General features: G+C 49.6%; 1 protein-coding gene across 2 annotated transcripts in view; it reads right to left on the minus strand.

Moving 5' to 3' along the window:
• Positions 1–15,803, minus strand: part of Faim2 (Fas apoptotic inhibitory molecule 2) — a 35,212-nt gene extending 19,409 nt beyond the window's left edge. Inside the window, exons 1-8 of one of the 2 annotated variants that reach the window (XM_090325484.1) lie at positions 15,556–15,803; positions 12,791–12,986; positions 10,048–10,151; positions 9,582–9,646; positions 8,874–8,927; positions 1,293–1,343; positions 971–1,010; positions 547–584 (exon numbers count right to left, since the gene is read on the minus strand). In XM_090325484.1, coding sequence (XP_090181610.1) covers positions 547–584; positions 971–1,010; positions 1,293–1,343; positions 8,874–8,927; positions 9,582–9,646; positions 10,048–10,151; positions 12,791–12,986; positions 15,556–15,570 — 563 coding nt within the window. In that variant the 5' untranslated portion in view covers positions 15,571–15,803. Of the gene's footprint in view, positions 1–546; positions 585–970; positions 1,011–1,292; positions 1,344–8,873; positions 8,928–9,581; positions 9,647–10,047; positions 10,152–11,873; positions 11,993–12,790; positions 12,987–15,555 lie in introns of those variants that run through there. The other variant, XM_090325492.1, reaches the window with a different exon arrangement.
• Between the last annotated feature and the right edge of the window lie 7,594 nt (positions 15,804–23,397).

Below are 23,397 nucleotides of genomic sequence, written 5' to 3' on the forward strand. Positions count from 1 at the left end.
GAGGAGAGATGTGTGCGTACACACACACACACACACACACACACACACACACACACACACACACACACACACGTGCCAGTTCTGGGGCATGCAGGTAAAGCCAGGCCACTGTCCCTGAGCTGTTTTGCTCAGGGCTACCACTCTACCACTTGAGCCACATCTCTACTACTTAATTGGAGATAGGAGTGTCACAGACTTTTCTGCTTAGACTGGCTTCAAACACTGATCCTCAGATCTCAGCCTCTGGATTACAGGCATGAGCCAGTGGTGCTCGGCTCTGGGGACTTTTAAGCTGCAGGCTTAGGGGAATCACCTTGCTCCCACCATCTTTGACCCCTACCCCACCAATCTGGGTAGGTCCTAGAACCACTGGCCAGGTGAGGGCTCAGGGAGTGAGCTCTAAGCTGAAGTTTCCTGCCGGCTGAGTCCCTCCGACTCCACCCAAGTGACTGTAGGAATGACAGGGTTTGGGGACAGTGACCCTCAGGTGTGGCCAGATTCTGGCTACAAGTCTGACTCTCCTCTCCGTCAACTTGTCCCCCTTACCTGGACAACATCCCAGTGAGGTAGGCCATCGACAGAGTCTGAAAGAAGAGACAAAGTAAAGGAATGTCCCAGTACTCAGACTTGAATTGCCCAGCCTCCCTCAAGTCTCTGCCTCGGCCTCTACTGATACATATGGCCCTCCACGCTAAGTCAGCTGCACTCCGACATAGGTTCGTGTTCAGGACTCAGCTCTGAGACTCCTCTGTATAAGCCTCGTAAGAACTAGAGCACAAGGAACAGAGAGTAAATGCAGAGGGAGAGGCCAATCCCGTTTGGAAAGGGAGGGGGGTGTCTTGCTGCCCCCGCCCTCTAGTGATCCCACATAGGATGTCCCCAGTCCAGACTCCTTCGCCCTCAGAGCCCATGAAGCGCCTGTCCTGTTCACACAGCCTCCCTCTGTCTCCAGTTGACTGCAGTCACTTACAAAGATGGTCAGCAGAATCAGGTTCCATGGGAAGTGCCTCCTACAAGGAAAGTCAGGGCTTCAGATCAGAGTCATTCACAGAGGGCCTCATCCCCCGCCCTGCCCTGCACACTTATCAGAGTCTTTGTCCTCAGCCATACTCTGCTGTGCCCCCATCTGTCCATCCACCCTGCTCCCATCTCAGGGGTGTCAAGTGAAGGAGTGAAGGACTGGACTGCTGGACAGCCTTAGAGAAGGATGGGGCTCTCCCTGGGGTACCCAGCACATTGGTGGTAATCAGGCTGGGCCCAGACTTTCAGAGATCCCCAAACTGTAGCCATACCTGGGTCCAGAACAGCAAGCCAAGGTCAAGTAGGTTGCAAAGAACACAGCACTGTGAGAGACAGGCAGATGGGTAAGTTCTCCCCCAGATGAGACCCACCATCCAGCCCCTGCTGCATTCTATGCTCTGCTTCCCTTTCCTGCTGGGTACCGGGCAGGATGGTGGGGGCAGGGAGAAGGACTTGATTATCTTATATACTTGGTGATCCAATTCCAGAAGAGAAGAAGAAAGAGAAGTCTGCTCCGAAAAATGCTGAATCGGGAGAGCTGTTTCTGACCAGGCTATTTTATTTGTTTATTTATATGCTGGTTCTGGGGCTTGAATTCTGAACCTGGTTGCTATTCCTGAGCTTCTTTTGCTAAAGGCGAGCGCTCCACCACTTGAATCACAGCACCACTTCCGGCTTTTTTGAGTAATTTATTAGAGTAATTTATTGACTTTCCTGCCTGGGCTGGCTTCAAACCACAGTCCTCAGATCTCAGCCTCCTGAGTAGTTTGAATTACAGGTGTGAACCATGGGTGCCCGGCCACTACTTGTTATTTTAGATGCTCCTACATTGCATTTTCTTTTTTTGCCAGTCCCAGGGCTTGAACTTGGGGCCTGAGCACTATTGTTGACCTTTCTCAAGGCTAGTGCACTACCACTTGTGCCACAGCACCACTACTAGCTTTTTCTATGTATGTGGCATCAAAGAATCAAACCTGGGTCTTCGTGCATGCTAGGCAAGTACTCTACTACTAAGCCAAACTCCTGGTCCCTCTACGTAGCATTTTCTATGTGCTAGGCTGAGATTGTGTGTGTGTGTGTGTGTGTGTGCCAGTACCAGGACTTGAACTCAGGGCCTCACATTCTTGCAGAGCTTTTTTTGCTCAAGGTGGGGGCTCTACTGCATGTGCCACATCTCCACTATGGCTTTTTGATGATTAATTGGAGATAGTAATCTCAGAGGCTGGCTTTGATCTGTGATTCTCAGATCTCAGCCTGATGAATACCTAGGTGAGCCACCAACACCTGGCTTAGGTATAGTTTATAAAGTGCATCATGAACACTAACTAATGTAATCCTCATCGCTTCACAGCAAGACTAGGTGACTTTTCCAAGGTCAGGCAGTTGCCATGTTTCAGAAACAGGATTGGAACCCAGATGCTTTGGCAGATGCTTTGGCTCCAGGGAGCTCCTTTATAACCACTATCTCACATTGCCTCTTCCGGTCACTGACTATAAGAATCTTTTAGTTACTTTGTTGTTGGTCAGACCTACTCGGCTGTGGTCTTAGCCATACCTGGCCCAAGCTGGAAGCAAGACCTTTGAGACGAAGGAGTCATGTGTGGTGGGATACAGAAGGGGCTCAGGGGCAATTCAGAAATATTACTAGGAGGCAAGGGAGGATGAGAGACAAAGACAAGGGTAGGGTGAGTGTCACCATCAATGCATGGTGGCACTGCCATCCTTTCTCCACCTCCTTCCTCTGTCTCTCACCCACCCTTCCTAGCAGCAATTCTAAACATCTTCCTCCTTCTCCAACCCCTCCTAGGCTGCCTCACTCTCCACAAAAGCTACCTGATGAGTCCCAGAAAGATCTGAGATAATGAGATGGGGCTCCTCTGGCTCTTAGCCTGTCACCTACAAACCTCACATGGTGACATGACACTCCCATCTCTCTCCTCCCTCTGCAGGACAATCTCCCCCACTCCCAGCCTCAGCTCTGAGATTCATCCTTTAACAAGACTTTTCTTTTCTCTTCTCTCTCTCTCTCTCTTTTTTTTTTGCCAGTCCTGGCACTTGAACTCAGGGCCTGAGCCCTGTCCTTGGGCTTTCCTCAAGGCTAGTGCTCTACCACTTGAGCCACAGCACAACTTCTAGCTTTTCTATATATGTGGTACCAAGGAATCAAACCCAGGTCTTTGTGCATGCTAGGCAAGCACTCTGCCACTAGGCCAAACTCCAGGCCTCTTTTCTCTTCTCTTTCCCTGGTCTTTTCTTCCTTCCTCCTTCCTTCTTTTCCTCCCTCCCTTCCTCCTTTTCTTCTTTCCTTCTCTCTCTCCCTCCTTCCTTCCTCTTACTTTCCCTTCTCTTTTCTTTTGTGCCAATCGTGGAGCTTGAACGCAGAGCCTGGGCTCTGTCCCTGAGGCTAGTGCTCTACGATTTGAATCACAGTTTCACTTCTGGCTCTCTTGCTGGTTAACTGGAGATAAGAGTCTCTTCGATTTGTCTGCCTCGGCTGGATTCAAACTTCAATCTTCAGCCTCCGGAGTAGCTAGGATTACAAGTATGAACTACCAGCGTCTGGTCATGATCTCTTTCTGTAACCCTACGGAAGATTTTCTCAGCCTTCTTATCTTCAACATCTTCTCCTGGCTAACTACAATTTCTATCTACCCTGTCAGCTGAACTTTAAAAAAAAAAAAAAAAAAAGGTGTCTCCACTCATGTCTTCTTCTCCATGTCCCTAATCCAGCAAACTCCACCTCCACCTGAATGAGAGAGGTGCCTTGGCCGCAGCAGGGTGACCTTGTTGAGTGGATTTAATGCTTACCTGGCCTAACTTGCCATTACTTTACCTGACTTCTTAATGTCTGGTCACTCCTATTGTTTCTCTGGTTCCATAATGACACACTTTTGGGTCCCTCTCCTCTCCCTGGACACTCTTTGGTTTCTTTCAGGGAATTTAGACATACCCGGTTCCTTCATTACAGGCTCTACTCTCTTCACACTTTCACGAGTTGGGCTCATTTGAACCCCATATTTCACATCTTTGTTTTCCTTCTCCATCCTGAACTGAGGCATCTAGCTGCCCAATAGGCAGGCCTGTGTGTGTGTGTGTGTGTGTGTGTGTGTGTGTGTGTGTGTGTGTGTGTGTGTCCTAGGGTTTAAACTCAGAGTCTGGCACTGTCCCTTAGCTTTTTTCACTCAAGGCTGGTGTAATTGAGCCACACGTGGTGTGGTAAGAGCTTCCACTTCTGGCTTTTTGCTGGTTAACTGGAGATAAGAATCTCATAGACTTTCCTGCTGGCTTTGAACCACAATCCTCATATCTCAGCCTCCTGAGTAGCTAGGATTACAGCCCTTAGCCACTTGAGTTTTCAGAAATGCATCACACTCAACTGGAAAGAGCTGAGCTCTCTGTCTACTCTGTTCCCTTTTTCTACCCCTACTGTAGAAGATGCCATGCATCTGCCAAGCTACCCAGCTAGAGGCTTCAGCATCATCCTCCACGTTTATCCTGACACGCCCAATTAATCACCTGGATCTGTTAATCCTCCTACTCTGACACTTCACAAATTTGTCCTCTTCCCTCCTTCTCTACCACCTTCCTTTGAGGGTGGGCCACTCCTTTCTCTTTTCGGCTTCTTCTGCCTCCAGCCCTGCCCTCCACCCTCCATGCTACAGGGGAATCCATCCATTCCGTGGCTCCAAAGTCCAGCAGCTCTCTGGCTCTGCTCTCACCATGCCCCGCCCTTCTACTCCACCCTTCTCGCCACAACCTGCTCAAACTTCGCCTGCCTCTCTGTTCCTGCTGCAAAGGACTGGCTAACAAGGACTCTGGAATCTTCCTCTTCCAGGAGGCTTTCTCTGCTCCATGGGGTCCTCCCAACTGATCCCAGATCTTGCCTACCTCACCTGACTCCCCAGATACTGAAATATAACATCTGATGACAATCTGTCACTTGGTCATCTTGTATTCCCACCAGGTAACCAAGGGGGCTGGCACCTGGGAAGTGCTCCTTAAATATTTCTGAGTGAAATGAAGAAACAAAGCAGAACGAGGCAACGAAGGAACTGAGACAAGCCTATCCACTTGTCACTCTCTCATGCCAGCCAGCAGATGTGTCCAACCCATCACCTTGTTCATTTTTTGGTCTCACTCGAGTCACTGGTCAGTTCATCTCAACAACAATAACAATAATAGTACCCTTGTCTGTATTTCTTGGGTGTGGGTCCTGTCATACTGGCCAGACTAGAAGCTTCCTGAGGACAAGGATCTTGTCTCCTTGTCACTCCAGTCTTTCAACCCTTAACAAAGAATTAGGAGATGGGCCGGGAGTTTGGCCTAGTGGTTAAAGTGCTTGCCTAGCATGCACGAAGACCCGGGTTCGATTCCTCGGTACCACATACATAGAAAAAAGCCAGAAGTGGTGCTGAGGCTCAAGTGGTAGAGCTCTAGCCTTGAGAAAGTCCAAGGACAGTGCTCAGGCCCTGAGCTCAAGCCCAGGACTGGCAAAAAAAAAAAAAAAAAAAAAAAAAAGAATTAGGAGAACCCAGAAACCCCAACATCTGGGGTCTACAGTGCAATTTTTGAGCCAGATGCCAGCACTCACAAACATTGGCCTGCTACTACTACTCTGTGGTTGTAGATGAGTCACTTACTAGCCAAATCGGAACTCCCTAGTTAGTTGAACAAGAAGATGGGTACTGGCCAGATGAGAGGATGCGGATGAAGCATTTGGCATCAGCACAGCTCCCGGAGCTGCTATTATTGTAATTAAAAACTGTCTGGTAGACAGCTTCCTTGCTCCATCTCTACCTCAATTTCTTACTTTTCCTCATCTCCTCTTCCTGACTTTTCCTTTCCAAGCTCTGCATCCATCCTGGCTCACTGGGAACAACCAGACAATAAGGTGAGGACCCAATGGAGGGAGATGACAGGGACTTTGGAAAGCAAAGCTGGTGTAGTGTGTGTGTGGAGCAGGGAGAGAGTCTGGTGCCCCAAGGGGCAAGAATGAGTCACGAAAGGGTGAATAGCTGAATCTACGTCAGAGCTTGAGCCTCAGGGCCTGGGATGGTTTGTTTACAATGTCAGAATAGGGAGTGAGACTCAGGTGAAGGTTAGCTACCAAACCCAAAGTCCTTCCCCAACTTGTCCTGTTCTAGGACCTGCAGACAGCAGTATACAGATGATACGTGCATGAGTTTCACCATCAGACACACCTGAGTTTCTATCCTGGCTCTGCTACTTAGGAAGCAGTAACTTCTTTCTGCCTCGGTTTCCTCATCTGTACAATGGAGGGGTGTAATTATAGTACCTGTTTGTTAAGTTATTGAAAGGATGAATGAAAATTATTTGAAAAGCACTTTGCACAGGGCCTCATGATTAGGAAAATAACTTAAAAATTATCTTTGTTATTGTTGCTGTTCTAAAAGGAAGGAAATTAGGGGCCAAGCACCAATAGCAGATATCTATGATCTTAGCTATTCAGGAGGCAGAGATCTGAGGAGCTCCAGTCAAATCCAGGATAAGCAGAGAAGTCCATAAGACTCATCTCCAATTAATCACCCAAAAGGCAGGAAGTGAAACTGTGGCTCAATGGTAGAGTACTAGCTTTAAGCAAAACAAAACCAAAAACAGAAAAACCTCAGAAACAGCAGTCAGTCCCTGAGTTTGAGCCCCAAGACTGGCATATACACATGTATACACACACACACACACACACACACACACACACACACACACACACACACACACACACACAAAGACAGACATTAGGACAGTGTCTGGAGGGACCATTTTGTGTGCTGAAGGCTATAAGGACACTCCAGGATTCCAACAGGAGTTGCTCTGGAGCCAAGTGGGATGAGTTGAAGAGTGAAGAGAGGGCAAGGAAGAATCCCAGGTTGGTTTCCTGTAGGAAAAGGGCATTCTAGTAGTGGGCCTCCAAGTACCTTCGATGCTTTGTGACACCCTACTCAGTCCACATCTACTTTCTTTCTTCTCTCCACCTGTGTCTACCCTGGAGCCAGCCAGTACATTTCTGTTCTCTGCCTGGGCAAGGTGAAGAGGCAATGTTCTAGATCCTACCATTTAGAGACCAAATTCTTATGACCCCCCCCCCCCCCGGCCCCTGGCCAGGCTCTCAACACACACACACACACACACACACACACACAGAGTGAACTAGACTCTGCTGAGCTTGCTCGCTCCTGGTCTGCCCACTGTTTTCATCTACATAGAGCATGGGATCTCCAAAGCCCTCCCAAAGAAAGCCAGAGAGCAGCCCAAGAACTCAACTCCTAAGTTCTTAAGGGGCTGATCAGGGCTGCCAGGCGGTGCTGACGTGTTGGGAGCCATGCCAACCTGCCATGCGGGCTGTCTGGGCTTGGCTGTCCCTGGGGTCTCATTAGCTTTATACACAGTATTTCCCAATGCCCCCAAGACACAGGCCTCCCTGCTGGAGGGCATCCTGTCCTGTGACCTAGGAAAAGCCCTAAGCTGAATCTACTTTTCTTCTTGTTGTTCTTTTCTTCCTTGCCAGTCCTGGGGCTTGAACTCAGGGCCTGGGCACTGTCCTTGGGCTTTCTTCAAGGCTACTGTTCTACAACATGAGCCACAGCACCACTTCCAGATTTTTCAGTGTATGTGGTACTGAGGAATCAAACCCAGGGCTTCCGCATGCTAGGCAAGCACTCTACCACTAGGCCATGCTCCCCGCCCCTGAGCCTACTTTCTTATCCGATTCTCTTTCCCAAAACAGGCAGGGCAGTATAATAGGTCAGGATGATCTACATCCTTCACCCTGCTGTCTGAGATCCCTTACCGGTCCTGAATCCATCCAGGTCCCTGTGTATTACACACACCATATACAGTCTCACACCCATGATTTTTGCTTTAAGCCATTCATCTCTTGGAAATAATCAGCCCTCTTGGCGGATCCTTTGAGGTACACCTCTTGATGTGGACTAAGAAGCTGGTGTGTGCTAGTGTCCCTCCACCCATCCTCCTGCACACTGCACTTGAGCACGTGGCTAGTTCCACCCACCACCGCCCCCTGCAGGCAAAGGCCTCTTCTTCCCTTGCAGCCTCAGCCTTGGGTTGGGCTCACCTTGGCAGTGGAGGGATACTAAGATTGAGCAGCATTTCTCTGACCTCAGGGAGGATCTTACCTAGAATCATGCAGGTAAGATCAAACCTCTTCCCCAAGTTACCTACCATATTCCTTTAAGAGTATTAAACAGAAGCCAGTGGTTCAAGGGCTGAAAAGAAGACTGCCAAGCAGAGGGATTAAGGATACATGCCTTAACTTGAATCCCAGATCCACCATGGACTGTGTAACCGTAGGTAAATCACCACTGACTACCTGTGATACCTCGGGCAAATTACCTAACCTCTCTGAGCCTTCGTTTTCTGAGGTAATAGTAGTCAGTGCATGTAAGTATCAAATGCAATAGTGCACATCAAGCACACAGAACAATACCTAGCCCTTATTAGGCACTCTTTAAGTGGCGGTTGTTATGATTAATAATTTCATAAGCATTAATAACAATGTTCCGAAGAGTAGTAATATTATCATTAGTGTGCTTCAAAGTGTTCCGGGGCCCTCCCTCTAGAGCCAAGGTACTATGTATCTCCAGCCTCGGGTCTCTCAACTTGTGCAGGCACTAGAGCCTAGCCTTATCTCTGCCTGCTCCATCAGCTCTCAATAACCCCACGTGGAAATTCTGGTTAGGCTCTGTAGCCAGTAGCATGGAACAAGGCTGGAGGGTTTGTGATGAGAGTCTTCACTGAGTTGGGGGAAGGCATGGGCTTGTACTCCCTCCTCATGCCTGGGTCTTCTCTGGGAAGGGGTTGGGGAGGGGTATACTTACTAAGATGCCCAGTACCAGCCTGGGTTGGCCTGGACATAGTCCTTAACAGGGTCACTGCAGAAAAAGGAGGGATGGAGAATCAGAAATGACTTGAAGTCTCTGCTTCAGGACCAACATCTGGCACCACACCCCACACAATTCTCAAGATTCCAGAGGAAGGGAGAGGGATGTGATCCCGGGAGGCCCAGGGACCCCAGGTCCCAGCACAGGCTGGAACCCAGATGTCTGGCTGCATGGCAGGTAGAAGGGTCAAGCTGTGTGTCTGCCTCATGACACCTGCTGCCCAGGGGGCCACTAAGTCCTCCGCACACTGGGTGGGACCTTCTCACCCTTGGCATCCTTAAGGGGGGAAGGGGATTGGTTCTACTGCCCCTCCCCATCCAATCTCTCCAAGGGTACAGTTTTTTTTTTTTTTTTTTTTTTTTGCCCAAGGCTAATGGTCTACCACTTTTGAACCACAACTCCATTTTCAGCTGACTGTGTGTGTGTGTGTGTGTGTGTGTGTGTGTGTGTGTGCTTAATTGGAGATAAGAGTCTCACAGACTTTCCTGCCCTAGCTGGCTTTGAACCATGATCCTCAGATCTCAACCTCCTGAGTAGCTAGGATTACAGGCATGAGCCACCAGCACCAGGCTACCAAGGGATCACTCTAAAAGAAAGAGATCCATCGAATGGCCCTAGAGGTAGCAGCCTTTGCCATCAACTTACCAGAAGGTGAAGAGAGCCACAACACCCAAGGTCACCAGTAACTGGATCAGCAGGATGGTATAGACCTGGGAGGAGGGCGAGGAGCAGGAGGAACTCAGTTTGAAGCTGGGTAGTCAGTCCCTTTCCTCCACTTAGGCTCAGGGAGGCACTCCTTCCCCCTCCTCCCACTCCAAGGAATCTACTGGAATCTCTAGCAACATTTTCTGAGCTCCTGACTTATCTCCTCAGAGGTCCTGCACAGACCCAGGACAAGGAGGAGAGAAAGATATCTTATAACCAGGAGCCCCCCCACCCCGACAAAGGGAGCAGCCCCCACAGGACCCAGAGATGTGCAGAGGGCTCTGAATGAATGCCTCCCAGCAGGAGCCACGAGCTGAAGTGGGGATGGCTTCTGCAGGCAGAGGCTGCTCCCCACTCAGCTTACTCAACCCTCCCCAGTCCTAGAAAGCCAAGGGAAGATAGTTACCTTTCTGATGAAGACTCGGCGAACTTTCTGGTCATCCCAGCTGAAGGTAGAGAACAGTTCATGATGTCCAGCAGGGAAACCACTGTCATAGCTGGAGCTGCTGCCTGGTGGGCAGGTGAAGGGCTGTGAGCCACAGATCCACCTGCCAGCTGCTCAAAGCTGCCCTCCCCCTGGGTTCTGCACACCCACTGGTGCCTTCCTCTCCAGCCCACTCCAGCTCACCCCCATCTCTCATTGGTTCTTCCTTCTCTGAGTCCCAGAAATGAACTCTTTCCCCTCCCTTTCCCTCCACCCTGGCTAGGGTTCTGCCATACAAATGTGTCCCTTCCCTCTGCTCTGTCCCTCCCCATTATGGACCCTGACTTCCTGTGGCCAAGAACCAGAGAAGGGACAGCTATTTTCTAGACCACTCAGCATGATCTCTGGGTCCTGGTTTGCTTTGAGACCTTTAAGAGTTGGGGACCGAAATCATCAGAGCTCCTTTCTTTGTGTCAGTTCTGGGGCTTTAACCTAGGGCCTGGATGCTGTCTTTGAACTTTTCTACTCAAGGCTAGCCCTCTACCACTTGAGTCACAGATCCTCCTCTGGCTTTTGGGGGGTAGTTAATTGGAGATAAGGGTCTCATGGGCTTTCTTGCCCAGGCTAGCTTCGAACCATACTTCTCTGAGCCTCTTCTGCCATGGAGTGGTAATGCCTACTTCATAAGAAGATAAGAATAAATGTCTATGAACTCTGTGCCTGGTGGGGCCTGTGCGTTTCCTCATGGCTCTTCCCAGGTCTTCACATGTATCCACTTTGGTGCTGCCACACCAGGTCCCCCTACTGCCTACCACTCAAATTCAAATTCCTAATAAAGTTTCCATGGGAACCAGATGCTTGTAATCCTAGCTACTCAGGAAGCTGAGATTTGAAGATCTTGGTTCAAAGCCAGTCTGGACAGGAAAGGCCCTGAAACTCTTTGTGTTCAATAAAGTACTGAAGAAGATGGAGGTAGAGCTGTGGCTCAAGTGGTAAAGTGCTAGCTGTGAACAAAAAATGCTTAGGGATAATGCCCAGGTTCTGAATTCAAGCCCCAGTACACACACTCTCTCTCTCTCTCTCTCTCTCTCTCTCTCTCTCTCTCTCTCTCACACACACACACACACACACACACACACACACACACACACACACACACTCCTATAACCTTCATGATTGGAGTTCTTCAGACTCCTACACATTCCTCTCTCCCCTTTTGCACCTGAGTGCACTGTTCAGCCAGCTGCTCTCTTGCCCCTGGACCTTTGTGTATCCTATTCTTTCAGCCTCAATATTCTCTTCTCTGTCTCTTCACCAGTCTCACCAGCAGCATCCTTCAGGGCTCATTGTGGATACCCTTTGCTCCAGGAAGCCTTCCTGGACTGGTAGGTAGGCCAGGTGACCTGCCGAGGCCTATGTCACTGCTTCTGTGTCACTGTGTGGTAGACAAGTCTGCTCTGCAGCCCTGTGCACTCCCAAAATGAGTTCACTGCTGATACTGCAGGCATCATATGCGAACCAAAGGCATGTAGCCTTCTCTGCCTTGACAGTTTCTTGGAAAATATTTCTTGAAGCAAAGCAGCAGTCTCAGCATCCAAGGTAGGAGAATGAGGAAGAGGCGATGGAAATACAAACAAACCTACTGGGGGCCAGACATCCTCCCTTTCACCCTTCACCTCACTCACATTTCTGCCTACTTCTTCTACAACCCAAATGGCCAGGTTGCAGAGGGGAGACAGAGAACAGAGAGACAGAGACAGAGAGAAAGAGCAGCCGGGGGCAGAGAGAAGGGCTCCCATATATCAAACCTTTTGGGATTTGCCAGTAGGTGACACTAGGGTTAGTTCTTGGGCCTTTGCGCCCAGGGGCTTTGTGGGAAGAGGTATAGACCATAGTAGTGGTCACTCTCTCCTGGGAGCTGAGATCACTGTGTCTAGGGCATTGTCCCTGGATCCCTTCTAGAACTCTGCAGGTGACAGGGCAGGAGGGGGGAGGGGAGGTTGAGAGGCCTCTTGGGGACTCTAAAGTGACTGAAGAGGACAGAAGAGCCCTTCCTTGCAGCCTATGGACAACTGTGCATTCCCAGTCCCAAGGCAAACAGTGGCTCTGTCATCGTTGTTGTCTTGATCCACAGGAGTGACACTGCAGGCCAGTGTGCCAGTGACTATGTCTAGCTGCAAATGATACTGGGCTCGTGCCCGCATTCCCTGTCGCACACTGTGCCTCAGAAGACAACAAAGGCTGGGGAAAAGGCAGGGAGACAAGTGATTGGGGAGGTAAATCCTGGGCCCTGCCCCCAGATCCCTAGCAACCCTAGGGCCTCTGTAAGAACCCCACCTCACTAAGGTTTCAGATTACCCACTGTGTACTGTACCCCTGTCACTGATGCCAGGTCCAGCCTTAGCTGTGTCCAGCTGCAGGGTTACACTGCCCGTTTCTGATCACTCACTCCCCTGACACCTTGTCTGCAATCCTTTCTTCTAGATTAGACCCAAGCTTTTGTCCACTATCTATCCCTTCTACTTGCCGTAGCTCAATCATATCTAAGACCACCCAGACTGCAGACATCACATTTCTCTTTTCTCAGAGTGGTCCTCCAAAGCTTACGCCTTTGAGAATACAGCTCTGCACAACCACCACGCAGTACATCACATGTGGGCAACTTCCTCCCACCCAGTCCCCACTCCCACCTTCTGTTCCTTACTCCAGAAGCTAAGAGACTTACTGGGATCCACATAGGCCCAGCTTGGGTGGAGAGGCACAGCCGTGGGGGCTGGAGGGAAGGCCCCAGCCTTCAGTCCCTCCCCAGAGGTGGCCTCCTCGTAGGACGGTGGGGCTGAGGGCACTGCTGGAGCCTCCTTCTTCTCACCATTCGTCTGCTGCTGCCCCTCTGTCCCAGGGGCCTTGTTAGCCACGGAGAGCTGTGGGGTAGAGACAGAGAGATAGTCACCAGGGAACAAGAGCCTTCCAATCCCTCCTTCCCAGCCCCTCGACTCCTAGAACCTCCCTAGGTGTTCTTTTACCTGTGCTAGGAAAGATGGAGGGGACAGATGAGAACCTCCCTAATTTATAGACGGCAGAATTGAATCAGCCAAGGGCATACACTGGCTGGGATGGGCACAGGAAAAAGAAAATTCTAGCCAGGTGCTGGTATGTGTAAAACTAGCTATTTAGGAGACTGGGATCTGGGATCACAGTTCCAAGCCAGCCCAAGGGGGTAAAAATCTACAAGCCAGAAGTGAAGCTGTGGCTCAACTTGATAGAGCGATAGGTTTGAACCTCCCCCTCCCCCCCAAAGCTCAGGGATAGCACCCAGGCTCTGAGTTCAAGCCCCTGGACTGGTACCAAAACAAAACAAAAAAAGAGAAGGAAAGAAAGGATGGGAGGGAGGGAAGAAAGAAAGAAGGAAATTCCTCTCATGGGTGAGCTTCCATGGTTCTCTTTCCCTAGGGTCCAGGAAAGTATCTAGCCCACAATAATCCCTTGAAAGTACTGAATAAAAGCTTCTCTCAGCCCATCTTCCTACCACTTTGCTTGCTGTACTTCAGTCCCCATTCTCAAATAAGGGAACCGAGAACGGGAGAGTTAGAGTGACTCATGCAAGGTCACATCTGTGCACGGCCTGCTGGTCTGTAGGGCATAGTCATTGTCCACTGGGACTGGACAGCTTCTGTTGGGCTAGAAACACATAATGAGAGTGAAGGATGGGAAAGCGAAGAGCGACAAAGAGAGGTGGAGAGGGACTTGAGAGGAAAGAGGAAGCTGACCATAGGGTGGAGGGAGGGTAGGGGCCCCCTTGTCCTCAGCCTCTCCCCCAAACAGAATCACAGAATGTCACTGCTGAAAGGAGTGACCTGGAGAAGACATTGCTTAAACAGATGAGGGAAGTAAGATTGGAAAGGAAATGAACCCATAGCTGGTTAGGACTCAAACCCCATAGGCCCCCAGTTCCATGATGGGTAATTTTGCCTTGGTGGAAGGATATAAGCCAGGACAAGCAAAGGAGAGCTTGGCACCGACCTCAGAAGGTGGTGTTTAAGTCTGGTTCCTCAAAGACCTGGTTGAATTGAAGGACTGCTGAGAAAAACTGTGGGTGGGATCCTTGCAGAATGCTGGCTGGGCAACCCAATCTTCTGGTTGGTTCTATGTAGTGCAAGGACTCTGCAGCTGGGGGGAGGCTTCTGTTTCTTCCAGAAAGTTTGTAATGGGAGCTGGGGAGTGGGGCTGAGGAGGGAGGGACCAGTTACCCCAGTACAGAAAGTAGCAGGGACAGTGAGGTGAGGCTCACATAGGAGCTGTTCTTCAGTTATACCATTCACAATATCTCCAGACTTTGGAGAAGGACCAACTGTGGGAGTGCATCCTTCCCACTCCCTGACCCCCTTCATCTATGGGCAGGCCCAGGAAAACCTATCTCAGTCCCTCCCCAGCCATGCAGTCCCTCCCCTCAGCCTTCTAGTCCCTCCCCCTACACCCACACGCATAAGGCATTCCCAAGTGATGTCTGGCCAATGGCAGGAGGTGGTATTACCCAATGACATCATTTTGAGGTTCCAAAGAGAGCTTAGCTCAAAAACAGAGAAGGGGGTGGTGTTAAGGGCTTAAGGGAAGGATGTTATTGGTTCTGTGGCTAGTCTTGGAAGATGGAAGTGGGAATGGGGAGGGTCTTTTCCTATTTTCTCTGCCCAATCCTTAATACCTCCAAAGAGAGGGCCAGAGGACCCTCCCCCTTTGCCCTAGGCCCTAGTGGTTGTATAATTCCACAGGCTGTTGATGTTACATAACCAGACTGGGCCAGTTAAGTCTCTGCCCAACCCCTCCTCTCCAATTGAGGCTAAAACTGGTGGGGGAGGGGGATTATGCTTTTATTCAGTCTATCTAATACTGGGCCAAAATCAAAACAAAAATAAGAGCATCCTGATGCAGGGTTATCACAAGAACCCCCAACCATAGGTGATGTATCCAGCAACCTGGATGAGGAAGGAAGACTGCAAACTGGGGGAGAGAGATTCATGGGGGTGGGGGGAGTTTCAAATGCCAGACATAAGTGGTTAGGTCTGCCATGGAAGTGACGCCCATAGGCACTGTCCCTCAAAACTCATGGTGGTACACATACATGCATACACACAGACACACAGACACACAGACACACACGGTCACAAAGAGTCACAGGGACCACGCAGGCTGGCTCCTTACAAGGGCCTGGTGCAATGCCAAAGCAGATGGGGGAAAGAGAGATGGGAGTAGAGAAAAGCTTTGGGGATGGGAAGAAAGAGCAGACTTATTTCTTGAAATGGGCCTTTTTGGGGGGGAATCCTCTGATCTCAGCGAGGGGCCACAGAGGACCTACACACTGGAGCCCGGGAAGACTGCGTAGAGTGGCCCAGAAAGCTTGCTGTGGATGACAGGGATACAGGGAGTTCAGACGATGGAGGCTGGGGGCAAGCGCGGGTGGGGGGTGTCAGGGAGTGGGGAGAAAGATGCCAGTACCTTTCCCTGGGTCATGGTGCCGTCTCTCGAGGAAGGGGGAGTTTCCCGGAGGCTGGGGCGGCCGCTGGGTCACCGCAGCCTGTCTGCGTCTCTTTCCTTCCTCCGCGTGGGTTCTAGCAACATCCACTGCAGCCGGGCCAGGCGGACCGGAGCGTACCATCCGCGCCGGGGCGGGGGGGAGAGGCCGGGAGGAGGATGCTGCAGAGAAGCAAATTCAGGGAGGAAGCTCACAACCCCCCTTCTCTGCTGGGGCTCCCCAAGTACCTTCACTCCTCCCCAGGGACAAGGGGTGAGGGATTCTGTGGAGCAGCCCAAGTGGATGGGTCCGAGTGGGGGGGAGCAGGCGGAGGTGGAGGGGGGAGGACTCTGTGACATCTGACCAGCTGATGCTGCCTGCCTGCCAGCCTGCTGGTAACCGGAGCTGGTGTCAGGGCCTCCGCCATCTCTGCTGCAGACAGGCTCCATCCTCTTCTTTTGCCTCCTCCTTGTTTGGATGTGACACTGTTATTTGTCTCTGTCTCTCTCCTCATCGTCTATTTCATCATCCAAGGGAGATACTTCTAGGTCTGGCGTCAAGCCTCTCCAAGCCCCTCTCTTTCTGCCTTCCCTCAGCCTCCATCACTCCCATCTCCATCCTTCCTCCATTCCAGAATCCGGTCTACTGTTCTCCCCAGCCTTGTCCTGGGACCAGGTCCCCTGTTCTGCAGCTACTGCAGTGCTGCTGTAGGGTTTGCAGTCTCAAAGAGCTGGACTTCAGCCTCAATTTAATTTTCCCATTGGCCATGGGACCTTGGCAAGGCCCTGAACCTCTCTGAGCTGAGAACAGATCTCTGCCTTCCTAGATGGACTGTAGGACCAGGACTTATGGCAGTGAAACTACACTGGAGAGCAGGCATTACTGCTAGCGTGAGTTGCTGGTAGCTACCACAGTGTGGCACAGTCCCTTACCACAGTGTCTCCTGCTGCAGCAGGATGAGCATTCGGGACATCCAAACCTCCCCTAGAAAAACCAACACTCCAGACAGGTGAAGGAGTGAGGCCCATCACTTATTTCCTGCTTCCTGGTCATCTCCCAGCTCCATCTACCTGCCTGGATGAGCAAAGAAATTTGTATTCCTCCTATCCAAGTCCTTCCTTCCTCCTCCTCTTCTTCCTCCTCCTCCTCTTCCTCCTCCTCCTCCTCTTCCTCCTCCTCCTCCTCTTCCTCTTCCTTTTCCTCCTCTTCCTCTCTTCATCTGGTTGTAGTGGGGTTTGAACTTAGGAGTTGTGCTTATGAGGCAGGTGCTTTACTACTTGAGCCAGTCCTCCCTTTTGTCCAGATAATGTCTCATGTTTTTGTCAAGCTGGCCTCTGACTTTGACCCTGCTATTTACAACCACCCATGTAGCTGGGATGGTAGGCATTTTTCTGTCCTGACTAATCCATTTCCAAGTTCTCACGTATACATTTAAGCCTGGTCTTCCCATGCAGATGCGCCCCTCAATCGCTGCATGCCCAAGCCTGTCCTCCGGAAGTCCTTGGCCCCCAGCAGTGCTGCTCCAACTGTACCTGGACCATGCCAGGTCTGGGTGTCCTTTCTTTTACAGTCTGCATTCCAGCTGGGCACTGGTGACTCACATCTGTAATCCTAGCTACTCAGAAGGCTGAAATCTGAGGATCATGGTTCAAAGCCAGCCAGGAAAATCCATGAGACTCTTATCTCTAATAAAGTACTCAGAAGAATCTGAAAGCAGAGCTGTGGCTCAAGTGCTAGAGTGCTAGCCTTGAGCAAAAAGTTCACAGGGACAGCACCCAGGCCCTGAGTTCAATTGCCATAACACACAAATGAAAAAAAATAAATATCTGGCAGGGCATGGTGGCTCACATCTGTAATCCTAGCTACTCAGGAGACTGAGATCTGCAGATCAAGGTTCAAAACCAGCCTGGGCACTAAAGTCTGTGAGATTCTTATCTCTAATTAGCCAGGAGAAAACTGGATGTGGTGCTGTGGCTCAAGGGGTAGGGTGGTAACCTTGAGCTGAAGAGCCCAGGGACAATGCCCAGGCCCAGAGTTTAAGTCCCACAACCGACAAAAATAATCTGCATTCTAGAGGTGTTTTCCTGTTTGATGGCTCCAGAATCATTTCCTCCAGGAAGCCCACTTGTCCCTATGGCCAATTTAGATGTCCCTGTTCTATAGTTTCAGAAGTCCTTGATGTGGCACCTGTCACATGTCACTTGTGAAAATTATCTGTCTCCTCATTAGATTCTAATGACCCTATCTGTAGTATTTTTGTGTTGCAGAATTGAATACCATGCCAGGCATGTGAAATCCACCCAATGCATTGTAGTTATTAATATTTCCCAGCTATAGATTACACAGAGACTGACTTTGTGTGGGCCTCAGCATATTCCTGTTTGCCAGTCCCACCCGTTCCTTTTACCTCATGTACTCGGCTCCAGCTGCCCAGTCCTCTTGGCTGTTTCTTATCTGTTCCTCTTAGTTCTAGGCCTTGGCAATCACTGTGTCTTTGTTCAGAACCCTGTGTGTACTTCCCTTCTTCAATTGCTTTGCATCTTTGCTTAGACCTCACCTTAGTGAAGGTTACTACACAGTGGTAGCCATACCGCTGATATGCTTCTAACCAACACATTGGCACATTGGCAAGGTCCCTTTTTCCTGTGCCAGCTTCATTTTTCCTACAGCAATTGTCATCGCTGACTTATCCCCGCCCCCAGAGGGAATAGAACTAAGGTTGAAGGCCTTGTGCTTACTAGGTAGCTGCTCTACCTCCTGAACCATGCTCTCAGCCCTGACTTAGATTTTTTTTTTGGTACCAATCATGGAGCTTGAACTCAGGGCCCGGGCACTGTCTCTGAGCCTTTTTTGCATCAGGCCAGCACTCTACCACAGCTCCACTTCTGGCTTTTTGGGCGGTTCCTTGGAGATAAGAGTCTAGTGGGCTTTCCCGCCTGGGCTGGCTTTGAAGCATGATCCTCAGACCTCTGCCTCCTCAGTAGCTAGGATTGCAGATATGACCTATCAGCACCCAGCTGCCTCTGAATATTTGAGGACAACCATGGAGAGTGAGGCTAAGAGTGGAAGGAGAGCAAGCTGGGGAAAGAAATTCCCTATATGGTCTTCAACAGCCTTTCTAGGTGAGAGAGAATACTCTCAAGGTATTTTCGGCTTTCCCCAGGGAACGTGTGAACCCCAATCATCCCCTCTCTTCTTTCTCGCCCACACCTTGGCAGTCCATTCCACTTCTACTTCTGTTGTTGACCAGCTGTGTCTGGAACCAGTGCCAGAGAGGAGAGGGGGACGAATGTGTGGACAGACTCCTCTTCTCACTTTATGGCTGTGGAAGTCCAAAGTCAAGAGATGAGTGACTAATGCAAAATTCCATGACATGCTGGGGTCAGCCCAGGGTGAAGAGTATATTCCACCCAGCTCAGGGACCCTCAGCCCAAGAGGAATTCAGGGACCACACATTTGGGAGGGCGTGTCTACAGACTTTCAGGACAGCACAGTTAGGACTACCCAGTCCTTCCTGACTCCCATCTGCACCACTCTCCTGCCTGAGTGTGGGTGAAGACAGAACCCACGCCTTTAAAGCCAGGGATGGGGAGGCAGAGGCTGGGCCCAGCCCAGCTTGTTCACAGTGGCAAGTTTCTCAGGATAGGCCATAAGAACATTTTTGAGAAACAGAACTTTGTCTCAAGTAGTAGAGTGCCAGCAAAAAGTCAAGCACAAATCTCTGAGGTCAAGCCCCAGCACAGGCACAAAAACAAAGCAAAATCATAACCTCCTCGAGCTTCTGGAAAGTGGAGAGTCATTAATTAACTGATAGTCATGAGCACCTTAGACCGAAGCCTCAGCCCATGGGGCTTACTTCTTAGTAGATTGCTAATGCCCTTGGCAGAGTGGCTGTGAGTGACAGGAAGGTGACCTGGGAAGGAGTTGTGTGTCTCCAACATCAGTTTGCATTGGCTGAGAAACCCCTTAAACTCCTCCCCTTGCAACTATAAGCCCTTTCTTGTGCTTCCTCCTCAGCAACCCTGTGAGTTCCTAACTACTCGAGGCTAAGCAGTTAGGATCCCTGATCTAAGGAGAGTCTTACCTTCAATAAACCACCAAAACAAAACAACAAAAGCAGAAGTAGAGGTAAGGGACCGAGAAAACTGGGAGAGAAGGGGGTGACAGTGTCCAAAAAGAAATGTACTTTTTACCTGTACTTTTTGCTTATGTAATTGTAACCCATGTAATGTACAGACAGTTATAGCTTATAGTAACAATAAAACATTAAAAACAAACAAAAAAAAAGTAAGGGAGAATGCCCAGGTCCTGTTCAAACCTCAGTATCAGCACACAAGAAAGAAGGAAGGAAGGAAAGAAGGAAGGAAGGAAGGAAGGAAGGAAGGAAGGAAGGAAGGAAGGGAAAAGAAAAAAGAGAGGAAGGAAAGAAAAAGAAGAAAAAGAAAGAAGAAAAGAAAGAAAGAAAGAAAAAAAGAAAGAAAGAAAGGAAGGAAGGAAGAAGGAGATTCTGGTGCTTGGTTCATAGCTCCTCTGCTGGAGTGTCCTTTCCTGCCTCCCCATCCCTCATCCTAAGACCTGCTATAATAAGATAAGGTACCTAAAACATGGGAGACAAGCCCTGGCCTTGGCAATTGGCAATGTCCTGAACCTCCCTAACCTCCTCTTTACCACTTAAGGGACTGATGTATCCCCCAACCTTCTTTCTGTCCCCCATACCTTCTTTCAGTTTTTATTTTTCTTTTTTGATACTGGAGATTGTGAACCCAGGATGTTCCACTTGCTAGGTAAGCACTTTGCCACTGAGCTACAGTCCAACCCCTTTTATTTTTCCCAAAAAAACTCTCAGGGGGAGTGAGCCAGCCAGCCAGCTGAAACTTGGGTGGTTGGATGGGTCTCACTGAGTGCATGATGGTGATTTCTTTTGTGTGTGCCAGTCCTGGGGCTTGAACTCAGGGCCTGAGCACTGTCCTTGGGTTTTCTCAAGGCTAGAGCTCTGCTACTTGAGCCACAACACCACTTCTGGCTTTTCCTATGTATGTTGTACTGAGGAATCGAACCCTGGTCTTTGCGCATGCTGGGCAAGCATTCTACCACTAGGCCAAACTCCCGCTCCCATGATGGTGATCTTCAAGTCCCTTGTGCCTGGCCTTGTGTCCCATGTGCTGTACTCCTAGGCAGCATCTGTTGTCTCCTTCCTAGACCTAATCCCTTATTGAGCAGAATAAAGGGAAAAAGCCCGACTTTTGTGGAAATTGATATTCTAGCCCTGGCTTAGCCCATCACTGGCAAGAAGTTCTTAGATATTTTGTGTTCTAGGTCTTGATGTCTTGCCCTGTCCAGTTCCTGGCATGGTCATGGGTTCTGTCACCATCACACACACTGCTGTGTTTGTGCATTTCTGTTTGTCCACCAAAAGGAAAGCCTCTCATCCTTGGTCCCCACCCTGTCTATCCCTTGTACCTGATAGGGTTCAGGAATGAAGAATATGCCCTTTGGAATCAACATGATTGTCATGTGGGTACAAATTCTGTCATTAAACCAGTCTGAGCTTCTGTTGTCTCCTCTGTAAAGGAGACCTTTATTAATCAGTTCACCTGACTATTTGTTGAGGGCCTAGTGCATGCCAATCCATGAGGTATAAATAGCTGTGACCACAGCCATCTCTTCTGGGAGAACCTGTGCACAGGGCTCTACAAGTGTCGGTATGTGGTAGGCCTGACATGAGAGTTGTTGTAAGCATTAATTAGGACCATTTACTGACACCACACACTGGCACCGTGCTAGGTGCCAGGGAGACAAGAATATGGAATGCCGCCATTCAGCTCTCCCAGTTTGACCACATCTATTCTGTATTGAATGGGCACTATCTTCATCTTAGCTCAGAAACTTATAACCAGCTCCTTCTTGCATGCTGGAATCAATTGGAAAATTCTAGAATGTCAAGTAGTCCCTCACTTTATTTCAGATAGAGCCTTGGTGTGATCAATGATAATCTTCATTGTGCTTTTGGGAGATTCAGACAAAGGAGAGCTTGAATCTGGTTGGGAGTTAGGAAAAGACTTGGTTTGTATCTTAAAAAAAAAAAAGGTGGGGGGCAGAAATGGGAGGATCAGGCACTGGTGGCTCATGCTTGTAATCCTAGCTACTTAGGAAGTTGAGATCTGAAGACTACGGTTCAAAGCCAGCCCAGGGAGGAAATTTTGTAAGACTCATATTTCCAATTAACCACAAGAAAAACCAGAAGTGGTACTGTGGCTCAAGAGGTAGTGAGGTAGCCTTGAGCTGAAGAGCTCAGAGATAGCACCCAGGCCAGAGTTCAAGCCCCATGACTGACAAAAAATTAAAATAAATAAATAAATAAATAAACTAAACTGCACATCATGATGCCTTCAAGGGAGAATTGTCCATGGATTGGACCTCAAGGTGTATAGTTAAGATGGGGAAAATTTACAGACGCATAAATCATTCCAGGAGAAAATGATTAGGATTCGGTAAAGGATGACCTAGTAATCGAAAGTGTCAGAGGGGAGAGGTTTGTGAATTGAGCCTTGGTCAGGACAGAGATAGACAGAGGAGCTGTGGTCTGCAGCTGGAGGATAGAGTGCTCCATTCATACTCCAAGCCCCTCCGCTCCACAGCGGTGTGATAACAATAGCTGCTATGGATTGGGCTTTCCACATGGCCCAGGCCCTGTGCTGAGTGTGGACCGGAAGTCCTCCCAGCAGAGGAAGGACTCTTGCCATCTCCGTGTGTGTGTGTGTGTGTGTGTGTGTGTGTGTGTGTGTGTGTGTGTGTTCTGGTTTTAGGGCTTGAATTCAAGACCTAGGCACCATCCCTGAGCTGTTTTTTTCCCCAAGCCACAACTCCACGGTCAGCTTTTTCATGGTTAATTGGAGATGAGGCCCACAGATTTTCTTGCCCAGGGTGGCTTTAAACCTTGATCTCCAGATATCTTAGCCTCCTTCATAACTAAGATTACAGGTATAACTCACAGCTACCATATTTGTTTTTACAGACAGGAAACTGAGCCTTAAACAGGTTCAGAAACCTGTTAATGGCAGCTCCTTCACTGAGCCAGGAGACTCTCTGAACAGTGGGACATGTCATAGGCACTGAGCAAGGCTGCTGTCTCCTCCCTTTCTTCTGAACTGAGAGAGCCAGGAGCCTCGTGAATATTTCAGTGGTGTTCTCTAATGTGGAGGACATGAAGCTTGTTCTTCGCAGCACTTGAACTGTGAAGACATCTCAGGGCCTGCTGCAAATGTTTGATCAGTGCATTTAAAAAAAAAAAAGACTTGCTTCAGAGCAGCTGACTGTTGCTAGTGCGAGGGAGATTTACAGACATATTCAGGTGTGGGGGGAAGCATGAGTCCTCCCAGGATCCATTTCCCAAATGAAGCCACAGCCCATTCCTGACAGCCGTCCAGAGGTTTCTCCACCTGGAGAAGTGCATACACCGCCCTGTACACTGGGTCCAGCACCCTGCCATGCTAAGGGTCTCAAAAAAGCCTGTGGAACACCCAGAAAAGAAAACTGAGGGCTAGGGACTAGGGGTTCACTCCTAGCTGCTCAGGATCCTACTGGTAAGATGCTAAGTCTTTAGCACAAAAGCTCAGGGATAGTACCAGTGCCAGGCCCTGAGTTCAAGCCCCAGGACTGGCAACTGGCATACACACACACACACACACAGAGAGAGAGAGAGAGAGAGAGAGAGAGAGAGAGAGAGAGAGAGAGAGAGAGAGAGAGAGAGAGAGAGAGAGAGAGAGAGAGAGAGAGAATAAAACCAAAACCATGGAAAAGGGCTATGCAAGGGCAAGTTGACCTGA

Source organism: Megascapheus bottae, chromosome 2, assembly GCF_031878675.1.
Source record: "Megascapheus bottae isolate mThoBot1 chromosome 2, mThoBot2.hap1, whole genome shotgun sequence".
NCBI lineage: Eukaryota > Metazoa > Chordata > Mammalia > Rodentia > Geomyidae > Megascapheus > Megascapheus bottae.